This window comes from Typopeltis vanoorti, chromosome 15, assembly GCF_054136105.1.
Source record: "Typopeltis vanoorti isolate ZY-2024b chromosome 15, IOZ_Tvanoo_1.0, whole genome shotgun sequence".
NCBI lineage: Eukaryota > Metazoa > Arthropoda > Arachnida > Uropygi > Thelyphonidae > Typopeltis > Typopeltis vanoorti.
In genome coordinates this window covers 44434083-44450355 of record NC_143563.1, presented here as the reverse complement: position 1 = coordinate 44450355, position 16273 = coordinate 44434083, and the positions used below count along the sequence as shown (strand labels likewise).

The following is a 16273-nucleotide window of genomic DNA, read 5'->3' as shown; positions in this document are numbered from 1 at the left end:
ATGCATACTTTGCTATTACTACCATGTCATCGATTGCTACTTTTATATTAAAATTTTTTGCAACTTGGGTACCAAATTTTTAACTTATCTTTATAATAGACCTGAAGTATCACTTTACAGTTGACAGTCACTTTTCTTTTGCAATTCAAATCACTTTCTTTTTTGTTTTTGTAATTTTGAAAGATGTCAACAATTCTCAGTCATATTTCAAGTAAGATTTAACTTTGTGATAATCAACAATGATTTTTGGCCTAGTACAATTGTCTTTGTTGTAGTAGTAGTAGTAGTAGTAACTGTTTCAAATGATTAATTAGTGGATAATAAGAGGATGTAATGTTTATGTTTCAAGACTGCAATACCAATCTTATCTTATGCAAACAGTTCCCCTTGCTTCAATATTTTTTAAAACTACTTCCTTTGAAATTCCACAATGGTTTTTCAAAGTGTTCCAACTAGATGAGTATTTGCACAAATCAACTCTGCCAAATCCATGCATGTGTACCAATTATCAGTACATAATGTGTCCTTTTCCTAATATAGTTTCACAAGTGATATAATAAAGTTGGTAGGACTTATCTCCTTTGCATATCTGATCTTTTATAGTGCTATATCTGAAAACTAAGTATCCTGATAGAGAACATAATTTGAATAACTTGATTCCATATTCATGTCTTTTTTTGTTTTATATACTGTATACTAGATATACAGTATATACAGCATATAGACTGTATATGCTACTAGAAAAAGCAATAGACAAATATATAATACAGTTTCTGATAAAATATTACTCTAAGACAAATGCAATAATTAAAAAGGACACACTCACAACAGAACCCATAGAGATCCAAGAAGGAGTAATGCAAGGATGCCCATTATCCCCATGCCTATTCAACATATATCTAGAAGAAGTTGTAAAGAAGGCAATAGACAATGAGCCTGGAATCAATGTCAACGGTTGCAGATGATCTCGTCCTTCTTGCAAGAACCCCAAATGAACTACAAAAGTTGATCAACAAGCTAAGCGAAACCTGTAAAACATATGACATGACAATAAATATACAAAAGACAAAAGTGATGAAAATAGGGAGGAACAGAACTACCATCTCAGCCACCCTAAAAGGAGAACAAATAGAACAAGTAGACAACTTCATATACCTTGGATCAAAACTAACAGAAACAATAGATGAACTCAAAACAATCAAACACAGAATAGCGATAGGATGGACCACCATGGGAAAATTACAGAAAATCTGGAAAACAAACAAGATATCTAAGCAAGCCAAAATCAAATTATATGAAGCAATAATTATATCAACGGTCATCTATGGAGCAGAAGTGTGGACAGTTAAAAAAAGAGAGGAGAAAAAACTGCTGGCATTTGAAATGAAATGCTTAAGAAAAATAAATAGAACAAGTTGGATAGAAAAGAAAACAAACATCACAGTCAGACAAGAACTATTGTCTTTTTAGACAACAATAGAAAAAATTAGAAAACAACAACTGAAATGGTTTAGACACACTGTACGGATGGACGCAGACAGACTTCCTAACGTCCTAATCAATACTTTTCCAACTGAAAAAAGAAGACCCGGAAGACCAAGAATTACCTGGCTGAAATTAATAAAGAACATATCAGGATGCAGAACATATAAGGAACTTTTTCAAACAGCAAGGAATAGAGAAGACTGGAAGATCCTGCTCAAGAGAAGACTCAACCCGTTTTAGACGGAAGAGAAGAAGAAAGAAGAATACTGTATAAAATTGACATGACTATGAAATGGTATCAATGATTCATCAACAGAGAATTTCGGCTGGATCATAACATTTCTGGAAATTTTTTATTCAATGCATCAATGAGAATTCTGATTTTATATAAAGAATCAGTTGAACTTATTTGTTCATTTGTTATTTGTAAAATGCAGTCAGTATTTGCAAATTCTGCAAAAAAAGTTCAAAATGATTCAGAGACATAATAGTGCTCAGAAAAATTTATGCAGGGTCTTTGGTTCAGTCAAGATGCATTTCAGGAAGCTCTACTAATCCCATCCATTTAACAATGCCAAAAAATCTTTCTCATCTTTAGTGGCCAGGGGGAGGGAAGGGGTAGCTGAGTAGAATAATACAAATTAGTCTGCTCAGCTACTTTCTTACAATCTTGCATGTCAGCATTTAATAATTTGAAATCAGGGTTACCTGATAAAGGTATCACATGAGGCTAGTTTCTATCTGGATCTCACCATCCTTTTAATATTTTCATCAATAGTGTTGTCTTCACTCTCAGAACTAGATAAAATGTGGCAGTGTTTAGTGGGATAGATTACCTGTATTTCATTTGATGTATCGCTTAAAATCTTTCTTCAGATTATAAAATTTGAAAGATCTGATGATATTTCACTTTATGTGGCAAAACCATTTCATCAGAAGTATTGTTAAGAAATTCCTTTTTCTTGTAATGCAATATTTGTTATTATAAGGGCAATATATAATTTATAGGAAATAAATGGTTTACTGCAATGATGTGTCTGGTAAGCTGATACCTCAATGTAACAATGAATGACAAATGGCTCGATACAAAGTATGAACAAAAGAACCTTGTGCAATAGTTGAACACTAATGACAGAATAGCACTGCCATGAGTGAAAACAAATTGCTATGCCACGTGGGTCATCACAGTGATGCACAATATGATAAATGCAGGTCATAATGGTCAAATGTCAAAATTGGTCTGGTAGTGACCCTTATAATGCACATATCCTTACAGACATTATACATGTCTGTAAGGATATGTGCTTTATGATATAATCTCATAATATCCATTATGAGATTATATCTTGGTATCTCATAATATCCATTATGAGATACCAAGGCAAGTGAAGCCATTAGCCTCTATATACGAGTTGCCCAGTGTATCCTGTTAAGGTGCCAACTTTGTTTGCTTACACTTGGATAAAGGATTAAACTAAGTGTAAGATTAAACCAACAATTAAACCATCTTTAATTCATAGTATAACCAAGTGTAAAAACTTTCAACATCTATCTTTAATAAAGAGTATTTAATTAATAAGGTGCGACACTTTTTGGCTACTCATATGTGGAAATATGACTTCTGCATTACTTCAACCTTAGTATCACCTCTGGGTCTGGCTCCCACTGATGAGACCTCAAAGGTTAAAACCGGTCTGGGTAGTCACCCTTCCCATAAAGCATAGCATTATACATGTCCATAAGGATATGTGCTTTGCATTATAAGATACCAAGGCAAGTGATATGAAGTCATTAGCCTCTATATACAAATTGTTTAGTCCTGAAAACAGTTCAGACACAAACTTTGTTTGCTTACACTTGGATAAAGGATTAAACCAAGAATATAATTTCTTGGCATCTTTAATTTAACTTCCAACATGATAAATGCACTAGACATTATAATTATGTCCAATCTTTAATTATGTGGCAAATGTTTTTAATTGGTAAACCAGCTGCTGCATTTACCTTGTATTCCTGTTCTTTGAATTGCTCGTTTCTATACACTAAAAAGGTACTGATAATTTAAAGTTTATTACTGTGATTATATTATTTTCATTATTTGATTATATGATATTTCTTTTAATAGCTGAAATCGTAAATGGTCTGAATGGAAAGTCTATGGCAGTTTATTGGTGACCCACATGACTTAGAAGATGTTAATGGTATTTTGCTATAGCAAATCTATATAACAAATGCATCCAATCATAGTTTCACTAAAATGAAAACTGATTGTACAATTATCTTTTAAAATAACATTTGTGGTTTTCAGACCTAAAAAATTTCTATTCATTAAATAATATTTCCCTTCTAATCCCTTCCTTTCTTCCATATTTCAAAAAGTCTTGGAAGGAAGAAAGGAAGGGATTAGTGTAAATGGTGAAATCATCAGTAACATCCGATATGCCGATGATACAGCTCTTCTGGCTGACAATATTCAGGATCTTCAAAATCTTTTGGAGCTAATAAATGCAGAGAGTGAAAAAATGGGATTAAAAATAAATATCACCAAAACTAAATTCATGGTCATAAGTAAGAAACCTCTTTTAATTTAGCACTTTCTTTAAATAGGAAACAAATAGAAAGAGTGACAAAGTTTAAATATCTCGGATGCTGGTTAAATGAAGATTGCAATCCAGAAATGGAAATAAAAGTTAGAATTGAAATGGCAAGAAAAAATTTTCTCTTGATGAAATCACTGTGTAACTGCAGTTTAAACTTAGAGCACGCATGGTTAAATGCTATGTATGGTCTGTACTGCTGTATGGTGCAGAAACTTGGACCTTGAAGACAACATCAATAAAAAGACTTGAAGCCTTTGAGATGTGGTTATACAGACGAATGTTAAAAATCCCATGGACAGCAAAAACGTCCAATCAGGAAGTACTGAAACAAATGGGGAAATCACGTGAACTTTTAGATACCATAAAAAGAAGGAAAACTGCATATCTTGGTCACCTGCTTCGTAATGAAAAATATAAGATACTTCAATTGATTATAAAAGGGAAGATAAATGGAAGAAGAGGACAAGGAAGACTAAGAAAATCTTGGCTGGCAGATATCAGACAGTAGACTTGTATGAACTCTGAGAGACTGCTCAGAATAGCTGAGAATCGCTCAAAATTTGACAAGGTGGTCGCCGACCTCCGATAGGAGATGGCACTCAAAGAAGAAGAAATAATATTTATTAATTTGCAGATTATAATTTCTATACTGTTTCTATGTAAGATTAATGCTTTTATATTAATTATTTATGACTAATGCCTCTTTGTGCATTAGTCATAAATAATTTAACATTATAGATATATTAAAACGTTAGGATATAAAAAAATGTAAACCAAGGGTGTATTCCATTTCAAAAAGAGTTAAAAAGTAGGATAAATAAGGCATCATTAAATAAAGTAAATTAAAGCTTTATTTAATGATCTAAACTGGTATAAGATCAAATTCAACCTTAAAGGTCTCTTATAAAGGAATGCAGACAATCAACTAAGGCTTCTGACCAATGTCCAATCCTTGCCCAGATAATAAGCAAATTTTTATTTATTACTGCAATTAGGAATGACTGCCAAACTATTTTTATTGGCTTAAAACATAATGCAAAATGAAGCAAGCTTATTGAAAGTTCCTGGGACCTAAATCAGCTTCTGCCTTTAGAAAACACATAAAAATGTAAAACAGCAAAGTTCTCTGTCAAATTAGCTAAACAAAAGTCATGGTAATACTTTATGAAAAATAAATATCAGGAAGGTGACAAAATATTCTGGAGGCTATCAAAAAAAGCTTAGAAATGGGGGGAAAGAGTACTATAAAATGAATCAGAGATGATAAAGTGACATGAAAACTGCAGATAAAGATATTCTAGATGCCTGGAGTAATTACTTTGAAAGATTACTAAATAAAACAAGCAGTGACAGCACGATGAAAGAAAAAACTTAACAGGAGTGCAATCAATAAATATATATCAATACTTGAAGTAGAAAAGCCATCAAAAACCTGAAATATAGGAAAGGCAGCTAGAGCATATGATATTCAACAATAAATGCTCAAATATGGAGGTATAAAAGTTTCACAGTGGCTACACTGTATAATTCAGAAGGCCTGGTTAGAAGGTTGAATTCCAGATACTGAATCACAGCTCTCACATAGTAACAATCTATAAAGGGAAATAAAACAACGTGTGAATTACAAAGGAATTTCCCTAGTGAGTGTTCTTGGTAAGATTTAAACAAATATATTTGAGAAATGGTTAAGAAAAATTGTGGATGGGAAGCCTGGAGCTGGGTTAAGGACAAATAGAGGTCATATCAGATTTTCACATAAGACAGTTGAGAAATCATGGGAATATAATAAGGATCTCATCCAAAAAAAAAGGCATAATGCAAGGTGCCAAGAGAAATGCTGTTCAAACTGCTATAGTTATATGGTTGCATTTTTGAAAATTATGGAGACAACTACCGTGTTTGAATAAAAACTTTAGTTTAATATAACTAAAATCTACATTCGACGTTTCGACCTTTATGTCAAGATCATCTTCTGGAGCATACAACTACACATGCTATACAATAGGCAGTCTTAGCTAACAAACAATATTAAGCATGTTAAAATTGCAAGTTAATTCACAATGGTTAGCTAAATTCCTTCAGTCTTGAAGTAATATTAACATTAAAACTTTAGAGAAATCTCTCTCACAATTTCCGCTCCTAGTAAAATACAATATAATATAGCTTACTTGGGATATAGTCGTCTCTTGAAATCACTATCCTCTGTAACGTTCCGATCTTGGCTACACACACACGGGTTCCTTTTTCCGAGATCGATTAGGGCACTTCCTATTACTGAGATCGTCAGGAAACTTGGCATCAGGAAATCTGGTACTGACTTTCTTCAATACTCAAACGAGTTATCTCGCACTTCGGATGTCTGTTGGCTGGAACTTCGGTCCCAAACCTTGAATCGGCATGACATATTCAAATCTGGAGCTGGAACATAACTTGGGCGAAGGCGAACTTATTCTGCCACGTACATTGAAATGAATCTCTCTTCCTATGTGGCCATCTACAGGCGACGACTGACCTCTACTACGGCTTACGAAAAACTGACAACAACAAACCATGGCAAGAACCACTTCCGATGATGGATACCAAGCTCATGACCCTGCTTTCTCATTAAATCATTAAAATCTCCCCCTTTTATCTTGCTCAATAGACCTTGGGTCCTGCTACGATTTATTCCCTTAGGAATTCAAAGAGGTCCCCCCCCCACACACACAGTTTGGTCACTATCTTAAGGCAGGAAACCTCGTACATTCTTGACCATCGTGGGTGTGGTAGCCTAAGGTCATATACTTAATCCCACCTGGGATATCTCTTTGTCTTAACAATTTATTAATACAATTCATTCAGACATTTTTTTTTTTCTTTGTCTTCTGGTCTTTTTGAACAGAAAAATTAAAGTTAAATATTAACTAAAATTACTAGTATTTTGAATTAATTTTATTTTCCAAGTAAAATCAGTATAGAAGAATTTTCTTTCTAAAATCCTTCTATACAATATTTTACAGTATGCTTGAAAAAAAGTATTCCCCATAGGATTGCTGTATTATCACTGCGAAAGGAGTTCCTGCATCTTATTAAGTTGAGTGTAGTGGCTGTTTTTTCCTTAACTATGGACACCATAGGTGTTTCTCATCTATGGTGTCTATTGACATCTTTGCAAGTAGTGCATTTCAGTTCTCACAGGCACTTCTTATTGTATGAATAAATCTAATACTGGATTTCCTCTGGGTCCTTTCCTTGCTATTGTCACAAATACCTTCCCCCCCTTTCTCTCTCTCATTCTGTTTAAGTGATCATCCTGAGATTAGCTCTTCTAACGATGTTAAGTTCTTTCCAAATATCCTCATTGTATAGTATGATACTGCCATTGATGCCACTGTTCAATCCCTTAATCTTTCTCAGAATTCTCATATCTTTTGTCTCCAGTCTCTCTGATTAAGTGCTTTATTTCTAACTCATCTCTGGAATTCATAATTTAAAATTGGTTTGAACACTTGTATACAACTAGTTCAGTGAATTTGGCTGATTGGGTCTAAATAGCTGAAATATTTTGCTTGTTTTATAGATTCTCCATTCAGGAGACAGTCCATGTTTTCAATGTTTCTGCATATTTTCATTCTCTCTCTCTCTCTGATTTTCATACCAAATCTATTACATCAGTGATTCAGTTAAGTCTGGGAATCTTGCAGACTTGTATTGGATTTTTTTAATTACACATATAGCATCATCTGCATATATCTCCAATTTTGATTTCAGGTTTAATACTAGTTTCCTTCATAACATGTGATCCACATAGATGATGAATAATAGTGGAGATAATCTTCACCTTTGTCTCACATCTGATTTAACATCAAACTATCTTCTTATACCTCCTTCAATTCTAACTCCTGACTTACAACTCAAATATAGACTAAGTATTGCTTGATATAATGTCCTATTTACACCATATAACTATCCTTTCTTTTAGGCTTACATGGTGATCCAAATGCTTTTTTGAAAATTATGGAGACAACTACCGTGTTTGAATTAAAAACTTTAGTTTAATATAACTAAATCTACATTAGACGTTTCGACCTTTATGTCAAGGTCATCTTCTGGAGCATACAACTATGCACAGGAAACAAGCTACACTACAATCAAACCGATTTGTTAATGACACTGACCAACCACTACAACAATTGTTGGCCTGACCTTTGGTGGAAAAAAAAAAATTATACGTCAATGCTAGAGTCCTATTATTATCTGTTGGTTGTAGAAATACATTGGGCACAACAACCAGTATCTATCTATATACATATATTAACATCATGTATACATTCCAGCCAGTTGGTATGGAATGGTTTCTAATACTAGCTGAGGATTGGCTAGAGTCCTGACTTATGCTGGATCTTACATATTAGGTAGGCTGAATGTGTGCCATCCAGATCCTTGGAATTTTCATGCCATCTTTGTTGTTGATATTTGGGTGGTTTATCAGGATTTCGCAGGCTTCCTTAAATTTCCTTTCGTACCAGGTTTTTGTGCGGTGTAAAGAGCAGGTGCTTTTCCAGTTGATTTTGTGTAAGGTGTTGAGTGCGTGGTCTGAGGGGCCTGCTTCACCATAATCGTTATATTTAATGCGTTCTTTCTTGCATATAGGGATTGTCCGTCCTGTTTCACCAATGAACGGTAAGTTACAGGTGCAGCAGATGCAATAGACTCCAGGATGTGCTAATGGGAGGAGAGGATCCTTAGAGGAGTTGAATATGGTTTTAAGTTTAGTGGGTGGTTTAAAGGTGGCATTGAGGTTATAATGTTGTAGGATTCTGTTGATTTTTTTCGATAACTCTTTAATGTATGGGATGGCTATGGTTTTACTGTAATCTAGATTTGTTTCTGTGGTAGTTTTATGGAGTATTTTATTAACAGTATTTTTGTTATAGCCATTATTTATGAATGTGTCCATGATTTTTAGTTCTTGTTTCAGGGCTTGCTGGTTAGAGCAAATTGTTGTAGCTCTGTTTTTAAGGGTGTTAATGACTCCATATTTTTGTGATGGGTGGTGGTATGAATTAGCATGTATGTATTGGCCAGTGTGTGGCGGTTTTCGGTAGACTGTGAAGGATAGACTGCCTGAAGGAAGACATGTGACTAGTGTGTCTAGGAACGGGAGCGAATTTTGGTTTTCGATTTCGATGGTAAATTGTCTGTGTTCGTGTTGTTTGTTCAGGTTGCTAAGGAATGTGTTTAGCGTTTGTCGCCTGTGCAGCCAGATTGCGAACACGTCGTCAAGCCACACCCTGAACAACGGCGAACTTATGCTACTGAATAAAGGACTGAACTATGCAATAGCACCTAAAAAGGTAAAGAAATTGGATTTTATCTACCACATTGAAAGAGGCATCAGGTCCCTACCGAACAATATAGCAGATAAAATATGACTAGAAACTAGTAATGTCACCGCAGATATGATAGTCCTGAGAAAGATTATAGGCGTGAACAGATGGCATCAATGGCAATATATTAAAAACGAGTATATTAGGAAAGAACTAGACATTGTCAGCATCCAGGAATGCATTAGCAGAGCTAATCTCAGGTGGTATGGTCATTTAAACAGAATGGGTGAAGAAATATTAGCAAAACGAGTGTTCTTTGTCAGGTTGGCAGCAAAACGACCCAGAGGAAGACCAAGATATAGGTAGATTGATATGGTACAAAATGCCTTAGATGATAGAAATATAAGATCTGATAATGTTGGAGTCTTGACTAGTAACAGACTGATTTGGAGGAAAATTGTAGATAGGAAGTTAGTAATGATGTAATTTTTTTTCATGTAGTACTATCATATCCTGTACACCCCTTGAGGGTACATGGCAGGAATTTGATGATGATGAGAATTATTTATAATTCCAAGCATATTTTACTGTAGCAGTATAGAGCCTGAAATAATTTGTGTGTTTAGTGTTAATTTTTATTCAAACATATATACACTGTACTTACAGTGTGTATGTATGTTTCAAAAGTTGCAGCACCCCCACGATTTCAACCCACGAGCCGCCACTGGATGAGACCATTTAATAATATGACAATTTACTTAAAACTGTGATCACAAAAAAAAAAAAAAAAAAAGGAGTAGCAGCTACAGCATGAGCCTCCGTAGCTCAGTCAGTATAGACGAAGCCCTTTGGGCGGAAAGACCTCAGTTCGATTCCTGTCAGTGATGTGAGGAACCTTTATCTAGTCTCTTTCGACTAAAGGTGAGTTAGCCAGTCTCATTCGGAGATAGAGGAGTTTTTTGCCTGGAAGCTCTGATTTCGGAGCACAAGTTTCTTTCTTGTGGAAGCCCAGCGATGGTAAGGTGTAAGCATACAAGTTCTTGGTAAAGTGGGAACTTTGCTTTGGCTTTTAATGCAAGAATTGGAAAAAAAGTTTAATGCAATAAGTCAGCCTTGTCCTTGGGTGATGTCGCTATGGTACCAGCGAGATGTTAGAGTAGCAGTAACACGAATGGGCAAAAGTTGTACCATACGGCCTTGGTAAGAGACAAAGGCTTGACCTGCCATTTGAACAGAAAGAGTTCAAATGGCTGTCATGGCACATATAGCCCTTTCAAATTTGGAGTCCTTTAATAATGTTAAAACAATTTAAACCAAATGTGATTCTGAAATTTAGCATTTCAGCCACTTGGAGTGAAATGTCATACTTGTTGGAAAAATCAAAGTTTGAATTGTGGTTGGGAATTCTGGATAGAATGAGGGACAGTGGTCTGCATTCCAGTAAGGATCATTTCTGTTATTCAGTCTGAGAAGGTATTTGGATAAGGAGAATAAAAACAGAAGTCAAGGATAATCATCTTATTTGGCTTCTTTATAATGCCAAAGGACATGAGATCGAGAATTATTGGGTGAAAGTTGTTCCATAGTGAAGGACACTTAGATGAGGAATGGAAAGAACATCTGGTAATCCAATTGCACAAGGGTGGTGCCAAGACCAATGTATCTAACTATCGACCAATCAGTTGCTCAGGAGTAGTGGTGGTGAAAATTTTGGATAAGGATTCAAAGCAAACCCATTTCTGAAAGGGTTTGCTTTCAGAAATGCGTTGACAGTCAAGTTCTACTTTGCAATGAACAGCATGAGTTTACTAAGGGAAGGTCATATTGTAGCAACTTGCTCACGTTCTATAATAATGTTACCATCAAATTAGACAAAGGGAGTGTATACACTCCAGGATACTTTATGGATTTTACTAAGGCTTTTCACAGAATACAGCATGGAAGACTGTTGCATAAATTGGAGAATATGGGTTTGGATTTTAAAACATTAGCATGGATAAGAGGATTGCTGACTGACAGATATCAAAAAGCTGTATACAGGGGATGCGAGTCTGCAAGATTTAAAGTAACTAGTGGTGTACCACAAGGATCAGTCCTTGGTCCACTGTTATTCAATCTGTACGTTAATGATATTATGAAGGAATTTGACACGTGAGATACAGATATTTGCTGATGCAAAGATAGGTGGGGTAAGGTGTGAATAGGCTGGAATTGTGGGCATGGGAAAATGGATATCAGTTCAATGCCAGTAAATGTAAAGTCATTCACTTCGGTGCGATTAGATATCCAATATCATATTATATTGGTAGGATTATGCTAGAAGAAACTGATAAGGCTAGGGATCTTGGAGACAGGAAGTTGAAGTTCAGGGCCATGTAGCAAAGATGGCAAAAACAACTCAAAAGATAACTGCAATGCTGAAACAAACTTTCACATGTAAAGATAAAGATGTCATTTTGCCTTATTACAAGACCTTGATAACACCTCACTTGGACTACTATTGTGTGCAGGTCTGGTCTCCTGGTTTCCATTGTTTCTGATACAGTGGGGGAGAGAGAGAGAGTGTGTGTGTCAACAAAGGAGTGGGTCAAAAATGATATCAGGATTGTGGAATACTGATTATGAAGATAGATTGAGAATGTGTAGGCTGAAGGCACTAGCAAACAAGAGAAAGAGGGGTGATATGATTGAGACAAACTTCTGAAAGGGTTATACCAGATACCAGTAGATGGTATTTTATTTCATGGAGAGTGGGGAAAGGATGCAAGAGCATCCTTTGAAATTGAGAATGAATGCTGTCAAGAAGGGGGTGAGGGCTAGATTTTTCTCTCAGTGATGTGTGATTGGAATAGATTGATATTGGATGTTGTGTGTGCAAGCAGTGTGAATGAATTAAAGAATAAGAATGATAGAGAGTGCATGTAGTATGTGGCCTCCCTCGATGAGTCCCTGACTCTCTGGAGGTCTCTCTCTTAATAATAACAAGAATTATTATTCACTATATTGGCGATGGGTTAAATCAACCTCCTATTTTTTATTTAATTTTGAATAACTCGATGAAAAATATTCAAAAAACCAAAGTATTAGAACAAAAATAATAATAATAATTACATACCCAGATATGAATTGTATGAATATGCTTGTATAAACTTATAAAACTTGTATACACTTAATAGCAAACAATGTATTTGTCTGTAATTTTAAAACCATATGCTTAATTATAAAGTTTTTTCTCTGTAATTAAACAATACTAATTAATACAGCAATTTCAATTAGTCTTTAAAACCAACAATGATTTATGTCTATTTTAAAATCAATTCAGCCAACCATTGTTACCAAATTTTTCCACTTCAGCCTTCAAAATTGAAGATCTAATCTACTGAGAATCCAGCACTACTTCGTGTAGTGAACAATTCAAGCAATGTTTCATTGACATTTGTAAACACTTAAAAAATCTTTTTAACTTATTTTGTGAACCGAGAGACAATTTCTTTTAGTAGAAATTTCCAATAGAAGAATTCTTTAACTGATTTTACAGTTGTGGCAATATAATAAATTTAGTTTAATCCTTTATCCAAGTGTGAGCAAACAAAGTTTGCGCCTGAAAGTATCTTCAGGACTGGGTTAAGGTGGTACTACACCAGGGCAACTCGTTGCAAAGGTGGAGCAAGCTACCAACACTCCTATCCTAGTATCTCCCATAATGCAAAACACATCTCCTTGCGGATATGTCTAATGTTATGCATTAAGGGAAGGGCCACTACCCAGACCGGTTTCGACCTTTATTGAGGCCTCTTCGGTGGGAGCCAGGCCCAAGTCGAGATATCAGGAAGAAGCATTAGCAGGTCATCTCCACCTATAGGAATTGCCAATTGGTGTGCCACCCTTTTTTAATAAATTACTCTGGATTTAGAGAAAGATGTTGAAAGTTTATTTTCCACTTGGTTAGAGTATAATAAATTTAGTTTAATCCTTTATCCAAGTGTGAGCAAACAAAGTTTGCGCCTGAAAGTATCTTCAGGACTGGGTTAAGGTGGTACTACACCAGGGCAACTCGTTGCAAAGGTGGAGCAAGTTGTGGCAATGTTTGAGCAAAGTGAGGGAGAAGGTGGGTAGTGAGAAAATGATCCCCAAGGACAAGATTAGGTTATAAACTGGTCTGTAATCCATTGGTCATAAAAGCTGTTGGAAGTTTTTTCCCACTTGGTTAGACTATAATAAATTTAGTTTAATCCTTTAACACTTGGATAAAGGGGCAAACTTTGCTTCAGGACTGAGGCAACTCGTGCTGAAGGCTATTATGCATTAAGGGAAGGGCCACTATCCAGACCAGTTTCGATCTTTATTGAGGTCTTGTCAGTGGGAGCCAGACCCAGAGGTGGTGATACTAATGTAAGTAATGGAGTAAAGGTGTAGTAAGTAATGGAGAAGTCTTTTTACCTATACGAGTTGCCAAAAGGTGTCTCACCTTATTATCATATTACTCTGGATTTGGAGAAAGATGTTGGAAGTTTTTTTCCCCCCACTTGGTTAGACTATAATGAATTTAGTTTAATCCTTTATCCAAGTGTAAGCAAAGTTTGCACCTGAAGTATCTTTAGGACTGAGGCAACTCATGGTTAGTGGCCCTTCCCTTAATGCATAGCATTATACATGCCTGTAAGGAGATGTGCTTTACATTATGGAAGATACTAAAACAAGTAGTGATGAGAGCTTGTCCACCTTTGCCACGAGTTGCCTCAGTCTTGAAGATACTTCAGGTGCAAACTTTGTTTGCTTATACTTGGATAAAGGACTAAACTAAATTTATTATGTCACAAAAGCTAAGTTGTCCTTTCATTTTTTTTTTTTTTTTTGTCTATTCTGAGAATTCAGAATTGCAAGAACTACCCAAGCAATTAAGAATATTTGCATAGCTACCAATATTTGTATGGTATATCCGTGGTATGCTCATTATAAAAGTGACAAAGTGTATGGGAATGTGTAAATTAAAATCATTATGGCTTTTTGCTCATTACAGCAGTGATCACATTATTTCCATGCTTGTTACAAAGTTTGACTATAAAGGTGTCTCTGGATTTTTATTGTAAACACAGTAAATAATTTGGACTTAATTCTGGAGAACTCTGGAAGAGAGCTAACCACAGAAGTAAACAATGACACTTATTGTATCAATGAAGATTTTAATATATAACCTAAAAATAATAGGAAGTTGTCAGAACAATAGTCACAATGCATTATTATTATTTGTTTGTATAATTTATACAAACAAATCATTATGAATTGATTTGTTTGTATAAATTCACATACATTGGATCGCATATATATTACGTTCTGTTAATAAAAATTTGTGCTCGAATGTAGATTCTCTGACTGCCTTATTACTTCTGGCCCATGCTACAGAATAGAGTATAACTGCTCTAAAGAAAAAATATTTATAAACCGACCTTCCATGCTATCACGACCAAGAACTTGAGCAGCCTTTTTCACAATACTAATAACTGCTTCCGTTGCACTTCCAAATAAGTTTTTTGAGGATACCATATCTTCTGACTGCACTGTATCTGATAGGTAAAAGTAAGGACAACGTTATTCTGAGCAGAAGTTATTTTACCTTCAAAATACCATGAAATGAAAAATATAGGATTAAAGGCATCTTAAAAAGTTTTATATAAGTGAGAAAAACAGAAGTATATATAAATTATAGAAATTTTTCAATGCATCCATATTGAGCAACTTATTAGGGATCTTAGATTTTACTTTATTCATTTTACATTGGTCTGTAGTAGCTTAAATACAAAACTATTATATAATAAGATATGCTATAGATTTTTAGTATACTATGCATATGGTATACTGAAAATACAACTTTACTGCTGTTAAGTACTTTGAAAAATGGATCTGCAAATAACACAGAAACCAACTACTAATTTAATTATCATCATTTATTATGGCTAATTTTTTTTTTAAAAAATAGATTTAGTAATCTTTTGTGACATATATCCATTAACATTTTTTTACTCCCTGATAAACCAACACGTAATATTAAAAAATTACAAAGGCAACATTTCTTTTCCCTACATTGGTGGAATGCCAAGATAGCAGAACTATTAGTATAAGGGAGACAATGTTTAACAGCCTCCACATCTTACAATAGTTCTTACATTTGTCTAAAGAGTGTTCCATTTCAAAAATACCAAAGTACGAGGGTGGTCTGAAAAGTTATCGGCCTAATAATGAAAAAAACAATTTATAATTTCAAAATTATTTTTATTTTTCAACATAATCTCCCTTAAGACTAATACATTTATTCCAGCGATGCTCAAGTGCCATTATCCAATCCCTGTAGTGATTCTCAGTAAGATCTGCAAAATACCCCTCCACAGCTGCAATCACCTCCTGATTTGAAGAAATATGCTGACCAGTGAGGAAGAGTTTAGTTTGAAAGAGATAGAAGTCAGAGGGAGCCAAATCTGGGGAATAGGGTGGATGTTCCAACAATTCATAGTGCACATACCTTAATTTTCTCATCGCCAAAACACCTTTGTGGGCAGGTGCATTGTCCTGATGAAAGATGATTTTTTTTTTCTTCTGCAAACCAGATCTTTTCTCATGAATTTCTTCGTCTAGTCTGGTTAAAAGATTGGAATAATATTCCCAGGTTATTGTTTTATCCTTTACAAGATAATTAATAAAAAAATGCCATTAGCATCCCAAAACAAGATGCCATAACCTTTCCTGCTGATGGAACAGACATAGTCTTCTTTGGTGCTGAACAACCGGCTTCTGTCCACAGTTTTGACTGATGTTTGGATTCTGGTGTATAATGGTGAATCCAAGTCTCATCCATAGTAATAAATCGATGCACAAAATCAGTTT

The 16273-nt window shown here is 34.8% G+C and overlaps 1 protein-coding gene across 1 annotated transcript in view; it reads right to left on the bottom strand.

The window, feature by feature from the left end:
• Nucleotides 1-16273, bottom strand: part of LOC150098723 (SUN domain-containing ossification factor) — a 265907-nt gene that overhangs the window by 85796 nt on the left and 163838 nt on the right. Inside the window, exon 9 of the mRNA XM_090405371.1 lies at nt 14842-14958. Coding sequence (XP_090261497.1) covers nt 14842-14958 — 117 coding nt within the window. The remainder of the gene's footprint in view (nt 1-14841; nt 14959-16273) is intronic.